The following is a 16,818-nucleotide window of genomic DNA, read 5'->3' on the forward strand; positions in this document are numbered from 1 at the left end:
TACTGACCCATAGGCATTGTGGTCTTTTGGGGGGACAGCCAGGTAATGATTGTAACAGCAACTTGGTACCCAACGTGGTAACTCACTCACCCACATTATAATCTGTGTGCACAAAGGCACAGATGCACTATAAAGAAATGTCATTAAATATTTGAGAAACAATCAAACCTAAAAATTATTATCAGCGCTGTTTTTTTCTTCCTGGAATGATCTTACTAATTCATGCTCACGTACCTGGAACTTACTATGTAGAGCAGGTTTGCCTGTGGCTCCCTGGTGCTAATATTAAAAGTGCATGTCACTGTACCCAGCCTCATTGTTTGCTATTTAAATATCACTACCTGGAGAATGTAGATTGGTAGAGATGAAAATGGAAGATGACCCTCAGCTATTTACTGAACTTGAGGCCAACCTGAGCTACTTGAGACTATTTCCACCCCAAACAAAACAAGCTGTGTGTGGTGGGGCACAGTGTAATATCAGGACTCAGAGGACAGAGGCAGAAGGAAGGAAGCAAATTTTTGTTAGAGTTTGCATAGAAATCCAGACCAATCAGAACTACATGAGCAGACTTTGTCCCTGACAGCAAAACCACAGAAGATGTCATAACCTATGAAAGTAGAAAACCTGCAAGTGATTAAGGTGCTTGCTTCTGAGCCTGAGTTCAATCCCCAGGACCCACCTGATGGAAAAAAAATGACTCTGACAAGTTATTCTCTGACTTCCACATGTGTGCAACACTTAAGTCACCATGCATGGAAGAAGGGTTTTGGATGTAGGTCAGGGTTTAAAATACCTAGCCAAGCATGTGAAAGCTCTGGATCCCATCCTAGCACCTCAGAGAAACATCTTGCTTGAGACAGAATTCTGCTTTGCTGTCCCTGATCTCCTGCACCTCCCTGTGCAGCCCATGCTAGTCTGGATGCTGAGATAACAGGCATGTGTCACCTAGTCAGCTTGATATATTGTTTAAAAGTCTCCTGAAGAGTTGGGGTAAAGACTTCCTAGTCAAACAGAAGTACTAACAGCAGAATGTATTTACATTCCTCTTGCCCCAGTAGTTCAATCCAGTAGAACTTAGGCTCTGGCAGCTCCTTTCTGTTCTCCCCAACTTGACACATCACTCATCTGTGTTCCCATTTAATCCCATTAATGTAAATCATCGGAGTGCTTGATAGTTTTATGTCAACTTGACACAAGCTAGAGTCATCTGAGAGGAGGGAGCCTCAATTAAGGGAATACTTCTATAAGATCTAGATGCAGGCAAGCCTTAGGGCATTTCCTTAATTAGTAACTGATTGGGAAGTGCCCAGCCCATTGTGGATGAGCCCCCGATGGGCTGGTGGTCCTGGTTTCTATAAGAAAGCAAGCTGAGCAAGCCATGGTGAACAGGTTAGTAAGCAGCACCTTCTATGGCCTCTGCATCAGCTCCTGCTTCCAGGTTCCTGGTCTGCTTGAGTTTCTGTCATGCCTTCCCTCAAAGCATGAGGAACAGGAGCCCTTGAGAATAAAAATGCTTATTTTTGACCTCACCATGCCATGAGCACAACTCTCCTGATTTTATTGTCACCATGGAAGGCAACTTGCTTTCTCACAAAGCCCTAGTTTCTCTTGGGGCTTCCTGAAGTTATGTCCTTCCCACTTAACATGCAGTGGTAGGATCCTACTGGAATTAATTTTGCACAGATCTTACAATCTGTGTTACTAATACATTTGCATATAAATGACACAGTGTTCCAGTCACCTGTGTTAGTAAGGCCATACTGGGTACCCTGGTCTCACTCGTCAACAGTGACTGTATTTCAGTTGTGTTCTTAGTCTGTTTGCTCTAAAGTTCTGTTATCTCTTTATTCTTTCCCAGACAGTACAATCTTTATGGTAGTTGCACTTGAACATTTGAAGTCAGATGATGTCTTTAGTGTGCTATATGTTCGATCTTGATCATTTTTTACATTCATAATGTCATTTTGCCATCAGTTTAATGTTGTTGATAGCATAAATTATTAGGCTTTATATTCAACTTCTGTTTACTCTATAAATACTGTTTTCATAATGTACTATTGACGTAATAGGCAAGAAGGCAGCAAACCACAGGGATACTTGGTTGACGAGATGGCCCAGCTCCCTGCTATGACACATCCATCCTCCATCAGACACAAGGCCTGGTGGGACCCACACTTCTCAAGGTTTAAATGTGCCCTGTTGTGCCTGTTCTTTAATAGAACATTTTAATTAGGTTAGCATGAATATTGGAGAAGATGGTACCTATGGCTTAGACATGTAGGCTCCATACAACAAAGTAATAGAGGAAAGAATTCTGTGGCCTCAAGTTGAGGGGTCTTATCACAAATTGTAACTGTGGAAGCCAAGTATTGTCTTCCTGGTATTTTACCTTCTTTGTTTGTTAAAGTGTGTCACTATAGCTATGCTTTGAGGTTTCAAAAGCCTAAGCATGGGTTCTTTCTGCTTGCCTGTCTGTATCAGGATATTGGTCTCAGCCCCATGCTTGTCTACCTTGATGCTGCCATTCATGATGATAATGGACTAATCCTCTGTCTGTGTAATCAAGTCCTAACATAAAAAGCCTTGCATTATCACTGTCACTTTCGTCATTGTGTTTCCTCACAGCAACAGAGCAATAATTATGATAGATGTTTTGTGTAGTATTTTGGCATATTGTCTACATGTATTCTTCCTGTATCCTGTGAAAACAAATATAGCTAAATTAAAGACTCACAGACTGTCTTGACCAAACATTTAGTCTGTGGCTTGGTTATTACTTATCACTTAAGCAGATATATAGAGTGTCAGAGTACACCATGTAGCCCATGTTGGTTGAAGAAAGAAGATACTCCCAAGCTGAAATTTTAAGACCTGTGTGGCAGCAAGAAGGTCCAGTCTCTTCTGATAGACTGAACCCAAACAGCCATACAAAGGTATATTTACTGAAAGTTAGACAAAGTATTTCCTCATACAAGGTCCCTAATCTTAATTTACATGTCTGACTGAAGGAGAGCATCACTTGCCTCTATGACTCTAGTTCTGTATTATGTGTAATACTTGATAATATAAGAAGCCCAGGTGTGCTTGAGGCATCTATTGACCAAAGTCAGGGGATGGCTGCAAAGCCCTTTCAGCAAAACAGTCAATGCTTTCCATAAGGATTCTTGAAGGTCAAAGTACTTCTGAGAACTGGTTGTTCATTCAAATATTACCCCAAATTCAGTGACTCTGCTAAATTCCTATATTTCTCCCCTTTTGTTTAAGCTACTCTAATTATGTTGAAGGTTATGCAGCTGCACAGTGAAGATAGTCTCATGTACATAAGTCAGAATATATTTGAAAAATGTTAAAATTATTATAGCAAAAACAAGTATAACAATTGCCCGAATACAAAACTTATCAAAATGATTCATAGGATTTAATGAAGGTATGGTATCTGCAAGGCATTCCATGACATCCATTCCAGACATGCCAGGTAACTTAACTGAAAAGGTTTCATTTATTTCTTGTTGTAAATCATAAAACATTTGTGAGCCATTAGGGTGACTGAACAATGGCATTTTAACCTTATCCCAATCATGCTTGTTTTCATTAAACTTTAATACAGTAGGTGAAATACAATTAAATTTTAACATTACCAACACATTTTAACTGAATCTGTTCCCTTTAAGTCTCTAACTAATATCCTAAAAGTAACACAGCTTGCATCAAGTCTGCTATTTCACTAACACTGTCACCATCTGTTTAATTCTGCTGAACCCAAAGTTTTGTAGAAATCTGATGCCAGTCGCTAACAAATTCAGCAATTTAAGTTTCTTTATGAAGGATTACTCAGGCTGTTGCAACAGTAGCAGTCAATGAAATAATTCCCATTGATGAGTTTTGGATCCATGGTTATTGGATATCCTCTGCCGCCGGTATAAGAAGTCTGATCAGGCTAATTTAATAAATCCAGGTTTAATGAACAGAGCAAAGCAACTCCTGGGTAACTCTGAGGAGGGCAGGAGAGGAATCACATGGCCAGTCTAAAAGGAGGGAGCTTAAATACCCTGTAGGTGCTGGGTGATGACGTTTCTTCTACAAGCTGGATTTGTGCCCAATCCCACTTTATGCTGGTTCAGAGGAGGAGCCTCCAGCTGCCAAGTATGCAGAACTGGTCTTTTGGTGGTTTTTATGAAGGGCCAGGGTTTGGATAGCCAGGAATGCAGGTTCCAGCCAAACATCCCGATCTTTTGGGGTATAGAGTCACCAGTTCAAATATGGGTACTTTCTGTTGGCATGGGACAATGTGGGAGGTATGGGTGAAGAAGTATCTGGTTAATCACCACCTGAGACCTCAGGAATCCCTTCTGGGAGGAAGAGAAGGCACATTGCTAGGAGAAAAAAAAAATAAGTTTATTACCACTGGCCCTATGAACAGGGCTAGCTGTGGGAAGAGTGAAGACTGCCAGAAAGAATGCAATGGAGATGGGCCCTGGTCATAGTGATGAAGTTCTTCAGACAGTTTGTGGAGTGACTCGATATTACTTTCCACCAGGCCAGATTCCTTGATACAGTAGCAGCACTCTTTCCCCAGGAACATGCAGGTGTCTTGTCTTGGCAAAGCATGGAAATCATCCCTCAGTGTCCTGCTTCTCCACAGTCTGGACAGGGTCTTGGCAGCAGTTGAGGTGAACGGAAGCTTTTTTTCTGCTCTGTAACTGGATTTGCTACATTTAATGCAAGCACCCAAGGGAAGTTCTTTTACAGCCATCCATCTTTTTAGAGGAAATAGGCATGCTGCCAGGAGCTGGCATGTCTCTCACTGAGGGCCAGCTCATCAAACATTGTAAGGGAGAACAGGCATGTGCTAGGCACGAAGCAGCCAGCCTCTGCATCTCTGGCTCCCACATTGTAGCAAATGTAAGGATGGAACATTTATGCAGTTTAGAGTGGGATAGTAGACAGGAACATACAAAGAGAATGGATCTGTTGTGGCTAGAATCCCAGCATAGCCAGACCAAATGCCAGGAGAGCTTAGAGAGTAAAAAGGCAAAGTGGGTACTTTTTGGTGGGCCCTTTCAAAGTATGCCACTAAGAAAACATGCCTGGGACAACAGAGTTAGTGTAAGAGGTTTATTGGGGGATGGGGAGAATGAAAGAGTGAAAAATCATCTCAGAGTGGATTCATGTGGCAAATATGACTACCAGGTTTTAAGTGTCCTGCAGGCATGGTCTTGAGCAGCCCCCAGGGGAAGAGATGACCCTTGGCTGGCTTTCTGAGAAGAGGATCTGCTGGTTGGTGGGCTTTTTGAAGGGGCAGGGTATACAATGGGAGTAGTGAGACCCAAGTAGGAGATCACCAACACTCATAACTATAGCAATAATCAGTCCAGTCGTCAGACATGTTCTTTTAACATTCTCTCTGGGAGTTCTTGGACTAGAATCAGCACAGGTGAGTCTTGCCATAGCCTTGAAAACTTCACTGGTAACCAGATTGCTGGCCTTGCTCTAAGAACATATAAACTTTCAGAAGTGACATTCAATAACATGCTAACATTAATACAGGTATGGAGAGTAAAACATTCAAAATACAATACTATATTTATACTATATATTTATAAATAGTTATATTCTATAGTTGTATATAGTGATACTATAGTTGTTAAGGTACCATTGCGTAGCTCTTTCAATAATATATAAGGTAATGGTACACATGCTACTAAGGTGTGACTTTGATTCAATCTAAAAGATAAAGTATACTTACCATCATAAACATTTAACTTTCCAAAGTTTAAGAAGGTGTAAGGCACTTGGCAATTTCCACAAATTAGTCTGAACTGAATTGCCAAATTGTAACATGGAGCCTGACATTCCACCTCCATGTCATTGTTGCTAATGTCATTGGATAGGTTACTTGACGGTAGAACTAATTTCCACAATTCCATTCAAACTATACCTCTGTCATCTTAACTCTGAATGAGAATATTTTCCTCAAGGGAAGCCATAAAGGCTCCAATCAATGATATGTCTATCTATGGGAGATATTAATAAGCACTCAAGGTTTCTTACCTTTACATTGTTGCTAATGTATCCAGTCAGAATCCTTATTGGTAACCCACTTCTCACAAGATGGTAGATTTATGGAACTGGCAGCATTAATCTCCTGTCCTCTAAAAGCAGATGCATGAAACATGTAAAATTTATCATGAAAATTCTGGGCAGTACTGTGATTAACTAAAGATAGCCAAAATTGAAAAGTTATATTTAGGCGGTGAATCCCATTACCCATACAAATAGGAATTCCTTGCATCCTCACAGTATAGTTTGTAATCTCCTTACCCTCTTCCTCAGGTTTAGCAGCTCCTCTGTGGTCATAAGAACCAGGTAGCCAATAGGATTCATTAACCACATCAGGAGTATCCATATCTCCCTAACTTACTCCTCTGTTAATTGGAGAATTGGGAAAATAGGCTCAGTAAGCATGATCAGTCCCTGTTACCTCAGCGGTTACCACAGATCATGTAGCAAGGAACAAAGTTGTAACATTCAAAAGGTTTTTAGAACTTTTGTCAACTTTGATGGTATTCATAACTTCTTGTATCTTGTAGAAACATAAGCATAACCTCAGGCCCCATCATAACACCTTCCCCATTTTCCATATAGCTGTCAAGGCATCATTGTAGGACACAAGCCGACTTACTTAAGCATTGTTTTTCTATGGTCCAATGCTTTTCAGCATCTGTTGTCCCTGTCTCATTAGCATTTAAAAAATTTAGTTAGTAAAGCATCATGTAATTTACTTCAGGGAGTCCTCATATCCCCCTTTTGTTTTATAAGCATCTCTTTTAGAGTGCAGTTAAATCTTTCAATAGCTGATTGTCCTATAGGATTATATGATATTCCTGTAATATGTTTTATGTTATAATATGCAAAAAAAATGTTTCATTTCATTGGAAACATAAGCAGGAGCATTGTCAGTTTTAGTTTGTATTGGTATATCCATTACAACCATTGTCTCCTATAAATGTGTAAATACAGAATCACCCTTTTCAGAACTTAAGTCAGATGCCCTTTGAAATCCAGAGCATGTATCAATAGTATGATGAACATATTTTAATTTTTCAAATTCTGCTAAATGAAATACATTCATTTGCTAAATTTCATTTCTTTGAGCACCCTTAAGATTACTTCCTGCAGGTAAAGGAATTTGGTTATGCAAAGAACAATTGGGACAGTTTTTATAATCTCTTTAGCTTGTCACCAGGTTATGGAAAATTTATCCTTCAAGCCTTTACTATGAACACGATTTTTTAAATAAAATTCTGAACCTCTAATACATTTCCTATTAATAGTTGATCAATTTTTTCATTTCCTTTTGCTAATGGCCCAGGCAATCCAGTATGAGACCAAATATGGGTAATAATAAAGTGGGCAGTTCCTTTCTCAGATTGCTTGTTGTAGTTGTATAAATAATAAAGTTAATTTTGAATTATCAGGAATAAGTTCAGCAGTTTCAATATGTAATACAACCCCTTCTGCATATTGAGAATTACTGTGGGATGTCTTTCTGTACACTGTGAATATATGTTGCTCTGAGTGATTGATAAAGCTGTTTGGACAATGGTGAGGCAGAATAAGGTTAGGCAGTACATTCGAACTGGAGAGAGACAAGAAAGGAGAGTGGAGAGATGCCAGCCAACTGCCCAAGGAGCAACAAGATACCAGCAAACCGGTAACACCATGGCCATTTTGGCAACATACAGATTAGTAGAAATGGATTAAGTTATAACAGCTACCTAACAAGAAGCCTGATCCATAGGCCATACAGTGTGTAAATAATATAAGCCTCTGTGTGTTTATTTGTGACCAAGCAGCTGCAGGATGTGGGTGAAAGACTTTCGTCCTGACTGTGGGACTGGGTGGGACACAGGAAAACTTCTGACTACAGAGAATCAATAATTATATGAAGAGATTTATTAAAGTAATAAAATCATTAGAATGGCACACAACTCTGATTTTTGAACTGAAGCATATGGACTTTGAATTACTTTACTGATGTTTCCTGCTTTATAATCAGCCATTCCTACTTTACTTGTGTCAGCACAGAATGTAAGAGCCCTAGAAATAGGCACTCGACTCACCATGCTGGGAAAAACCCATTCAGTTATTTTTTTTTTCTTTTTGGTTTTTCGAGACAGGGTTTCTCTGTGTAGCTTTGCGCCTTTCCTGGAACTGACTTGGTAGTCCAGGCTGGCCTCGAACTCACAGAGATCCACCTGGCTCTGCCTCCCGTGTGCTGGGATTAAAGGCGTGCACCACCACCGCCCGGCCATTCAGTTATTTTTATGAACTGAAGTCTTTTACTTTTGGGATATTTATTGTTAATTTCTCCTAAATAATTACTTCGGGATATTTGCCAGTCATCATTAATTACTCATAATTGCATAATTTCAACATAAGTATAAGGTACTACAATCTCAGCTGGGTCCATTCCTCACAATTGATGAAGTCTTCTTTTTATAATTAATTCAGAAATCTTTTCTCTATAGGTTTTTAACTTTTTACTCTGTTTATGAGCTAAAAATATCCATTCTAAAACACTATCTTCCCTTTACATAATAAGCCCAGTAGGGGAATGGGTAGAAGGGAAAATTACCAAAATATGCTCAGTTGTGAAATCTAATCCATCTATATAGGCACTCTGTATGTTTTGTCTTACTTGGGTCAGCTCCTTTTCTGCCTTAACTGTTAAATGCCTTGCACTATTTAAATCTGAGTCACCTTGCAAAATTTAAAATAAAGTACTTAATTCTTAAGTAGAAAATCTAATTTCTTTTATGATTTCACAAGGTAACACATTCTAGAAAGTGTCTTCAGTGTCAGAAGAAACTTTGTATATTCTAACATTTTGGGTAGTATTACAGAATATAGGGATCTTTGTGGCTAGAATAAAAGGCATTTTACATTGTGGGTTGAATGTGAGCCTATCATGGACTGTGTCAAAATGGTAGGTTGATTTCAATCTCCCAATTTTGAAGATATATTTGAGACTTTGTGTGAGATTTCTGGTTTTCATTAGGATGCAAATGGTATCTCTAGGATCAGGGGCTTTCCATGAGTATGATAGTCTCTGGGGATGGGTGTTGAGTGTTTATACTCCAACCACACTTGTCTACTTTCTGTTGTTGAAACTGAGCAGCCTTGGTCATTCTCATGCAGCCACTCCATTTCCAACAAAACACACTCCATCCTTGAATAACATAAGGTAATATAGAAGCAAATGCTTTTCCTTGATATGACATTTTTCTGCCCTGATGTATTTATTTTATATTTTTGGCTGAGAGAATTAGGTTTTAGTATATATGAAGCATTTGATCTTGTGCTGAGCTTTACCCACTTTTTAAATTTTAAACTTTGGCAGAAGATATCATTTTCTTTCAGCAGAATGGTATGCATTCATGACATTAATACAGATCTCCTGAATCACTACACTGCAAATGTGTAACATATCTTTTTACTTGTTTTAATATATTTTAATTTTCGAAATGTGTGCATGATTTTTTTCCTACATATATGCAGGTGTAACTTTGTGGCTTGTGTTCACTGAAGTCAGAGAGCCCTGGATTCTCTTGAAATTGAGTTCCAAGTATTGGGAACCACAAATGAGTCCTAGGGATTTCTGCAGGTCCTCTGCAAAAGCAAAAGTTGATCTTAACTGTTGATCCATATTTATATTCTACTGGGATTTTTTGTTTGTTTTCTTTTATTGTTTAACATCAGCCTTTCCTTCACAAGGTTTTTGAGAATTATTTTGATATGTCTGTCAGAAGCTTTATAAAAATACATTATTCCATAGGAATATATTAGCCTTAGAGATTAAATGAGGCATCCAGTTTTCTGATAGCCAAATACATTTCTGGAATGTATGTTTAATTCATTGGTGGAATTTAGAGTAAGCCCCTTGAGTTCAATGTTTTGTGTTTTTTTTGACACAGGGTCTCACTATATAGCTTTGACTGTCCTAGAAATCTCTACATAGACCAGGCTGGCCTGAAAATCAGAGATTCACTTCTCTGCCTCCTGAGTTTGCACCACCATGTCCATCTTGTCCATCCTTTTTGATGTCAGTAATTTTGAAACAAGTTTGCTGTTGTTTACTCAATACTATCACTTTGTTTGAATGTCTCTCTATATATGTCAGCATTTCTCTTGCAATACCATATGCTGTTCAGAGGACTTAAACATGAGATTCGTAGTCCTCTTTCTCTAATTCCCTCTAAAATGGTTTGCTGATTGCATTTGAAATTCTGTGATATGAAATAAATTTGTCAAGCACACATAATTATGTAAGTATATTCCCGGTGAAGTATACATTTTAGAGCATTCAGTCTTACCATTTCTGTTTCATATGTGTATGTGATTTTTAGGATACAGTGACCTATGAGGATGTGCAAGTGAACTTTAGTGGGGAAGAGTGGGCTTTGCTGGATCCTTCCCAGAAGAGTCTCTACAGAGATGTGATGCTGGAAACCTGTGATAACCTCATTGCTATAGGTAAGAATGTGAGTTTTCCTTCAGTTTTTAACTTAAGGGTACAAGCCTTTCTAGGTATTTTTATTCCACTGTGATCTCTACTGTGAAAGAAGAAGAATGTGGTACATAAATTAGGCATGGTTCTAAGGTTCACTGAATATAATATATATAACTCAAATTTTGCATGATTTCCAGTAATATATCATTCATTTCTGGTTCTGTATTTTAGGCTACAAATGGGAAGACCAGAATATTGGAGAACATTGTCAAAGTTCTAGAAGACATGGAAGGTAATTTTCATGTACAAAGTGATACCTTTCATGTACAAGGTGATACAATGCCTCTGAAGAACTTTTGAAGTGCTCTGGTATTTAATGAAAACCAACAGTATAAATAATTACTGCTTTGTGATGATTATTAAATTCTTATAATATCATGTACCTCAATTTCAGATAGCTGACCTGTGCTTGCAATATGTTCCTGTAAAAGAGAAGACAAAGAAACAATGCCTTAACAAATGTTACCATATCAATCATAATTCCATGAGATCCATGCCTCCATTTAGTTTCATTCCATTTAACTAATGGAAAGGCATTCACATTGACTAGAGTATTAGTGTATGTCCAAAAATATTCATAAGCAAATTGTCCCTTAGTTAAGCTTGTGTTACTCTTATACTTGTAGAGAGTTACCATAGTTTAGTTAAAAGGTCAGTTTATGAGATGCAAAAATGTTGTCATGGTGGAGAATCCTTAATTGTAGCTGGAGAATTTTCTCTCTGGGTCCTGCCATACCCCAGCAGTCCGACAGCCCACTTATAAAATAAACACACAGATGCTTATGTTATTTAAACTGTTTGGCCTAATGGCTCAGGCTTCTAGCTGTCTAGTTCTTACATCTTAAATTAATCCATTTCTATAAATCTATACTTTGCGATGTGGCTCATGGCTTACCGGCATCTTCACATGCTGCTTGTCATGGAGGAGGCTGGCAGTGACTCCCTCCACCTTCCTGTTCTCTCAATTCTCCTCTCTATTAGTCCTGCCTATACTTCCTGCCTGGCTACTGGCCAATCAGTGTTTCATTTATTGACCAATCAGAGCAACACATTTGACATACAGACCATTCCACAGCACTTAATCACTGTACTACATCTCTATGAGGAACAAAATGTTAAACTGTGTGAATGCAGTGTGAAAACCCTTTGTTATTGTTCCTTTAACAGGTATATTATCTGTCACTCTGGATATAAGCCATGTGAGCATAAGGGATCTGGAAAGAAGATAAGTACCTCTCTCTCACCCAGAAAAATCAGAAGATATGTAGTAGTTACCACTATGAGTAGACAGTGTGATTGTGAGTCAAGTGTAGAACTTATTGGAATTCCAACATCCCTGGGAATGCACCAACATTCTTACACTGAAGAAAAGGTTTATGAGTACAAAGAATTTGGAAATTCTTCTGTCTGTACTGGTTCATGTTGCACATGTAATATGATTCCCACTATAGGAAATTGTTACAAATGCAGTCAGTGTGATAAAGCTCGGGGTTCTTCCAGTTCTCTTCAAAGAAGTGTAAAAACTCATATGGTAAAAGGAACTGATAAATGTAACTCATGTGCTAAAGGGTTAAACCATCACAGGTATCTTGAAACATGCAAAAGAACCCATAAAGAAGAGGAATCCTATGAATGTAAACAACATGATAAAACATTTAGGTCTGATTGCCCATTACAGTTACAGCAAGGAACACATTTGAAAATTAAACCCTATGAATATAATCAAACTGATAAAGCCTTTGTATGTCATACATACCTTCAATTACCTAGAACAAATACTATAATGAAACAGTATGAATATAAACAATGTGATAAAGCTTTTACATATCCCAGTATTCTTAAACAACATGAAAGAAGTGATACTGGAGAGAAATCCTGTGAATTTTATCAATGTGGTAAAGCATTTGCACAAAAAATTCATCTTAGTCATGAAAGAACTCATACTGGAGGGAAACCCTATGAATGTAATCTATGTGGTAAATCCTTTACATGTAAAAATGCTTTTAACAGTCATGAAAGAAGTCATACAAGAAAGAAAACCCATGAATGCAATCAATGTGGTAAAACTTTTATGCGTAAAAGTCATCTTCGCAGTCATGAAAGATGTCATACTGGAGAGAAACCCTATGAATGTAATCAATGTGGTAAAGTCTTTGCAAGTAAAAGTCATCTTCACAGTCATGAAAGAATTCATAGTGGAGAGAAACCCTATGAATGTAATCAATGTGGAAAAGCATTTGCATGGAAAAGTCTTCTTCACAGACATGAAAGAATTCATACTGGAGAGAAACCCTATGACTGTAATCATTGTGGTAAAGCCTTTACACGTAAAAGTGATCTTCACAGTCATGAAAGAATTCATAATGGAGAGAAACCCTATGAGTGTAATCAGTGTGGTAAAACATTTGCACAGAAGAGTCATCTTTACTATCATGAAAGAAATCATACTGGAGAGAAACCCTATGAATGTAATCAATGTGGTAAAACATTTGCATGTAAAAGTCATCTTCACAGTCATGAAAAAATTCATAATGGAGAGAAACCCTATGAATGTAATCAATGCGGCAAAGCTTTTATACGTAAAAGTCATCTTCGCAGTCATGAAAGAATTCATGTTGGAGAGAAACCCTATAAATGTAATCAATGTGGTAAAACATTTGCAAGGAAAAGTGATCTTCACAGTCATGAAAGAATTCATAGTGGAGAGAAACCCTATGAATGCAATCAGTGTGACAAAGCCTTCACACGTAAAAGTCATCTTCACAGTCATGAAAGAATTCATAGTGGAGAGAAACCCTATGAATGTAATCAATGTGGCAAAGCATTTGCACATAAAAATCATCTTTACTATCATGAAAGAAAACATACTGGAGAGAAACTCTATGAATGTAATCAATGTGGTAAAGGATTTGCATGGAATAGTTCTCTTCATAGACATGAAAGAATTCATGTTGGAGAGAAACCCTATGAATCTAATTAATGTGGTAAAGCCTTTACATGTAAAAGTGATTTTCACGGTCATGAAAGAAGTCATACTGGACAGAAATCCTATGAATGTAATCGATGTAGTAAAGCCTTTACATGTAAATCATCTTCACAGTCCTTAAAGAAGTTATATTGGAGAGAAACCTCTGAATGTAATCAATGTTGTAAAAGCATTTGCATAGAAAATTCATCTTCATAGCCATGAAAGAATTCATCCTGGATAGAAACCATATGGATGTAATCAATGTGATAAAGAATTTGCTGTGAAAAACTTCTTCACAATCATAAAGAATCATACTGGAGAGAAAGGCTGTGAACATAATTAATATTGTAAAGCTTTCACTTATAACAGTCATCTTCACACTCCCGAAAGAATTAATGGTGGAGATAACCTATGAATGTATTCAATGTGGTAAAGCCTTTACATAATATTTCAGTGTTCTTAAACAACATGAAAGAAATCACACAGGAAAGAAGGTCTATTAATGTGGTCGAACATTTATATATAAAGCCATCTTCACAGACATGAAAGGATACATCTTTTCTAGATTTTCCTAGAGAAAAATCCCTAGAACCTTATAAATCAGGTAAAGCTTTGAACACCAGGCACAGAATCCATCATTTTGGAGATGCCAGTACCATGCTGTGTCCACCAAGACCATCAGCAGTGGTAAAGTGGAACCAGTAGGGCCTAGAAATTATGTGTACTGAAGAGTGCAGAGCCAAAGAAGTGACCCAAGCCCTTTGGAGAATCCCTGAAGATTCTGCATGGATCCCAGTCACTAGAGGTTGAGTTAATTTATACAGTCAGACTTTGTTTTTGCTTTTTTCAGGTTTTGACTGCCTTGCTTCTTCCTCTTGCATAGAGACCATATTTAATTTAATTTTGATTTTTCCATGAGCCATATTTGAAAGGCTTTGAATTTTTAAACAGATTTTCAATTCTTAGTTACATTGCTTATTTTTAAAAAGAAACTTAATTTGTATGAATTTATAAAGATTGTGGGACTTTTAGTAAAGTTATTATGTTTCTAATGAAGTATATTGTGAATGAATAAGAAAGGAAAGGTTGTGGCATAATAGTGCCATGTTTGTGTGTCAAGTTGAAAAGTGGTCAGTTACACTGGCTAGTCCTATGTCAGCTTCACAAACAAGCTACAGTTATCAAACAAGGGAACTCAATCGAGAAAACTCCATAATATCTGGCTCTAAGGCATATTCTTTATTAATGATTGATGGGGAAATATACTAGGTTGTATAAGAAAGCAGGCTGAGCAAGCCATAGGGTTAAGAAGCCACACTGCATGGCGTCTGCATAACCTCCAAGTTCCTGCCTCATTCAGGTTTCTGTCCTGACTTCCCTCAGTGATAAACAGCAATATGGAAGTTTAGGCCAAATAAACCCTTTCCTCCCCATTATGCTTTTTGGTCATGGTGTTTCATTGCCAAAATTCTAAGGCATGCTGTCTCAAAAATCCAGAATTAGGGTTGTGGACAGATGGCTCAGCAATGAAACACTGGCTATTCTTCCAGAGGACACAGTTTCAATTCCCAGCACCAACATGGGAGTTCACAACTGTCTGTAGGCCTCTTTCAAGGTATACAATACCCTCACACAGACTTAGATCCAAACAAAACACTGATGAATATAAAGTAAAAATAAATTATGTTTAAAAGAATATATCACATTATGGAATTTTCCCTAACATAACTTGGACTCATCTCTGTAGCTAGAGTTTTCCTGTCTGGCCCACAGTCAGGACAAATCTCTCTCACCTGCCAGTCCCACAGCTACTCAGACCCAACCAAGTAAACACAGAGACTTATATTGGTTACAAACTGTATGACCGTGGCAGGCTTCTTGCTAACTGTTCTTACAGCTTAAATTAATCCATTTCTATAAATCTATACTTTGCCACGTGGCTCGTGGCTTACCGACAACTTCACATGCTGTTTCTCATCGTGGTGACTGGCAGTGTCTGACTCAGCCTTCCATTCCCAGCTTTATTCTCCTCCTTGTCCCGCCTATACTTCCTGCCTAGCCACTGGCCAATCAGTGTTTTATTTATTGACCAATCAGAGCAACACATTTGCCATACAGAACATCCCACAGCACATCTCTACACAATAAAATCTTTTGTTGTCTTCATTCATATTAAGAGAACTGCGTTTACAATTACAATAAAAAACGATGGTCAGAGTCTATTCACAGAAGGATAGAAAGCATTCAATCCTTCAGTGATCATATAGGAAAGTTCATCACCTCCCAGTGATAGAAGACAGAAACAATAATGGCACAACTTCATCTTCTACAATATAATAACATATTGGCATGTTAAGAATTTGACTCAGTTGTAAAGCTGCAGTTGGGTACCCAATTTGGTTCCAATCACCCACATCAGATGGCTCAGAACTGCTTATAAAGCCTTGTCCTGGAGATAGGATGCATTCTTCTGGCTTCCTAGGGCACCAGGTATGTAAATGGTACAAAGTCAATTATGTGTTGGTGTGTGTGTGTGTGTGTGTGTGTGTGTGTGTGTGTGTGTGTGTGTGTGTGAGACTCCATATTTTTAAAAGAACTTTCTTCATGTATATGTTATATTTTTTCTAAAATAAAATAAAATTAATTATATTTATTATCAGACATGGTCTTGGAAAGGAGTCATTTGAGAATTCTGAATACTGACGTTAACACTCCAAGAAAATGAAACAAAAGTCTTGTGACCTAAGTTTCTTCAGAAATTGTTCTTGAAATGTGTTTTTGTGCAGAAAGATGTGATTGATCTTTTGGTTACTCATTATTGCTTGGTGGTGTTGCTCAATTAAATGTTTGACCTGTCCTTTCTATGCCTGAACGGAAAAACATGTTTTTGTCCCATGTGGCTTGCTCTATCATTGTATACAACTTTAACTCAGGAGAACTTCACTCATGTAACCTTTCTTAACCTGCAGAGTATAAATTATCTCAGGCAATGAATAAAGTTGGCTCTTGTATGAGACTTTAATCGTCCTTATTTATCAGCTCCATTCTCCCAGTTCCCATTACTGCTACAGCCTCCTTTACATACATATCCTCCATATTCTGAAATTGACCCTGAAGCATGGAGTGAGTAATTTACTGATCAATCTAATCTTGAATTCTCTCCATTTTGGTGAATATTTAGAAGAGCCTATGATAAAGTTGACTTCACTTGCAAATTCCTTTCTGGCCTCATGAGGTATGGTTGGTATTTCCTATGCAACTTCAGCAAAATCAA

The 16,818-nt window shown here is 37.9% G+C and overlaps 1 protein-coding gene across 1 annotated transcript in view; it reads left to right on the forward strand.

Moving 5' to 3' along the window:
- Nucleotides 1-16,560, forward strand: part of LOC128115862 (zinc finger protein 883-like) — a 28,450-nt gene extending 11,890 nt beyond the window's left edge. Inside the window, exons 2-4 of the mRNA XM_052746990.1 lie at nucleotides 10,413-10,539; nucleotides 10,748-10,808; nucleotides 11,744-16,560. Of these exons, the coding sequence (XP_052602950.1) occupies nucleotides 10,413-10,539; nucleotides 10,748-10,808; nucleotides 11,744-13,556 (2,001 nt within the window). The 3' untranslated portion in view covers nucleotides 13,557-16,560. The remainder of the gene's footprint in view (nucleotides 1-10,412; nucleotides 10,540-10,747; nucleotides 10,809-11,743) is intronic.
- Nucleotides 16,561-16,818: the final 258 nt, after the last annotated feature.

This window comes from Peromyscus californicus, unplaced genomic scaffold, assembly GCF_007827085.1.
Source record: "Peromyscus californicus insignis strain IS unplaced genomic scaffold, ASM782708v3 Scaffold_1__1_contigs__length_55948999, whole genome shotgun sequence".
Taxonomy (NCBI): Eukaryota; Metazoa; Chordata; class Mammalia; order Rodentia; family Cricetidae; genus Peromyscus; species Peromyscus californicus.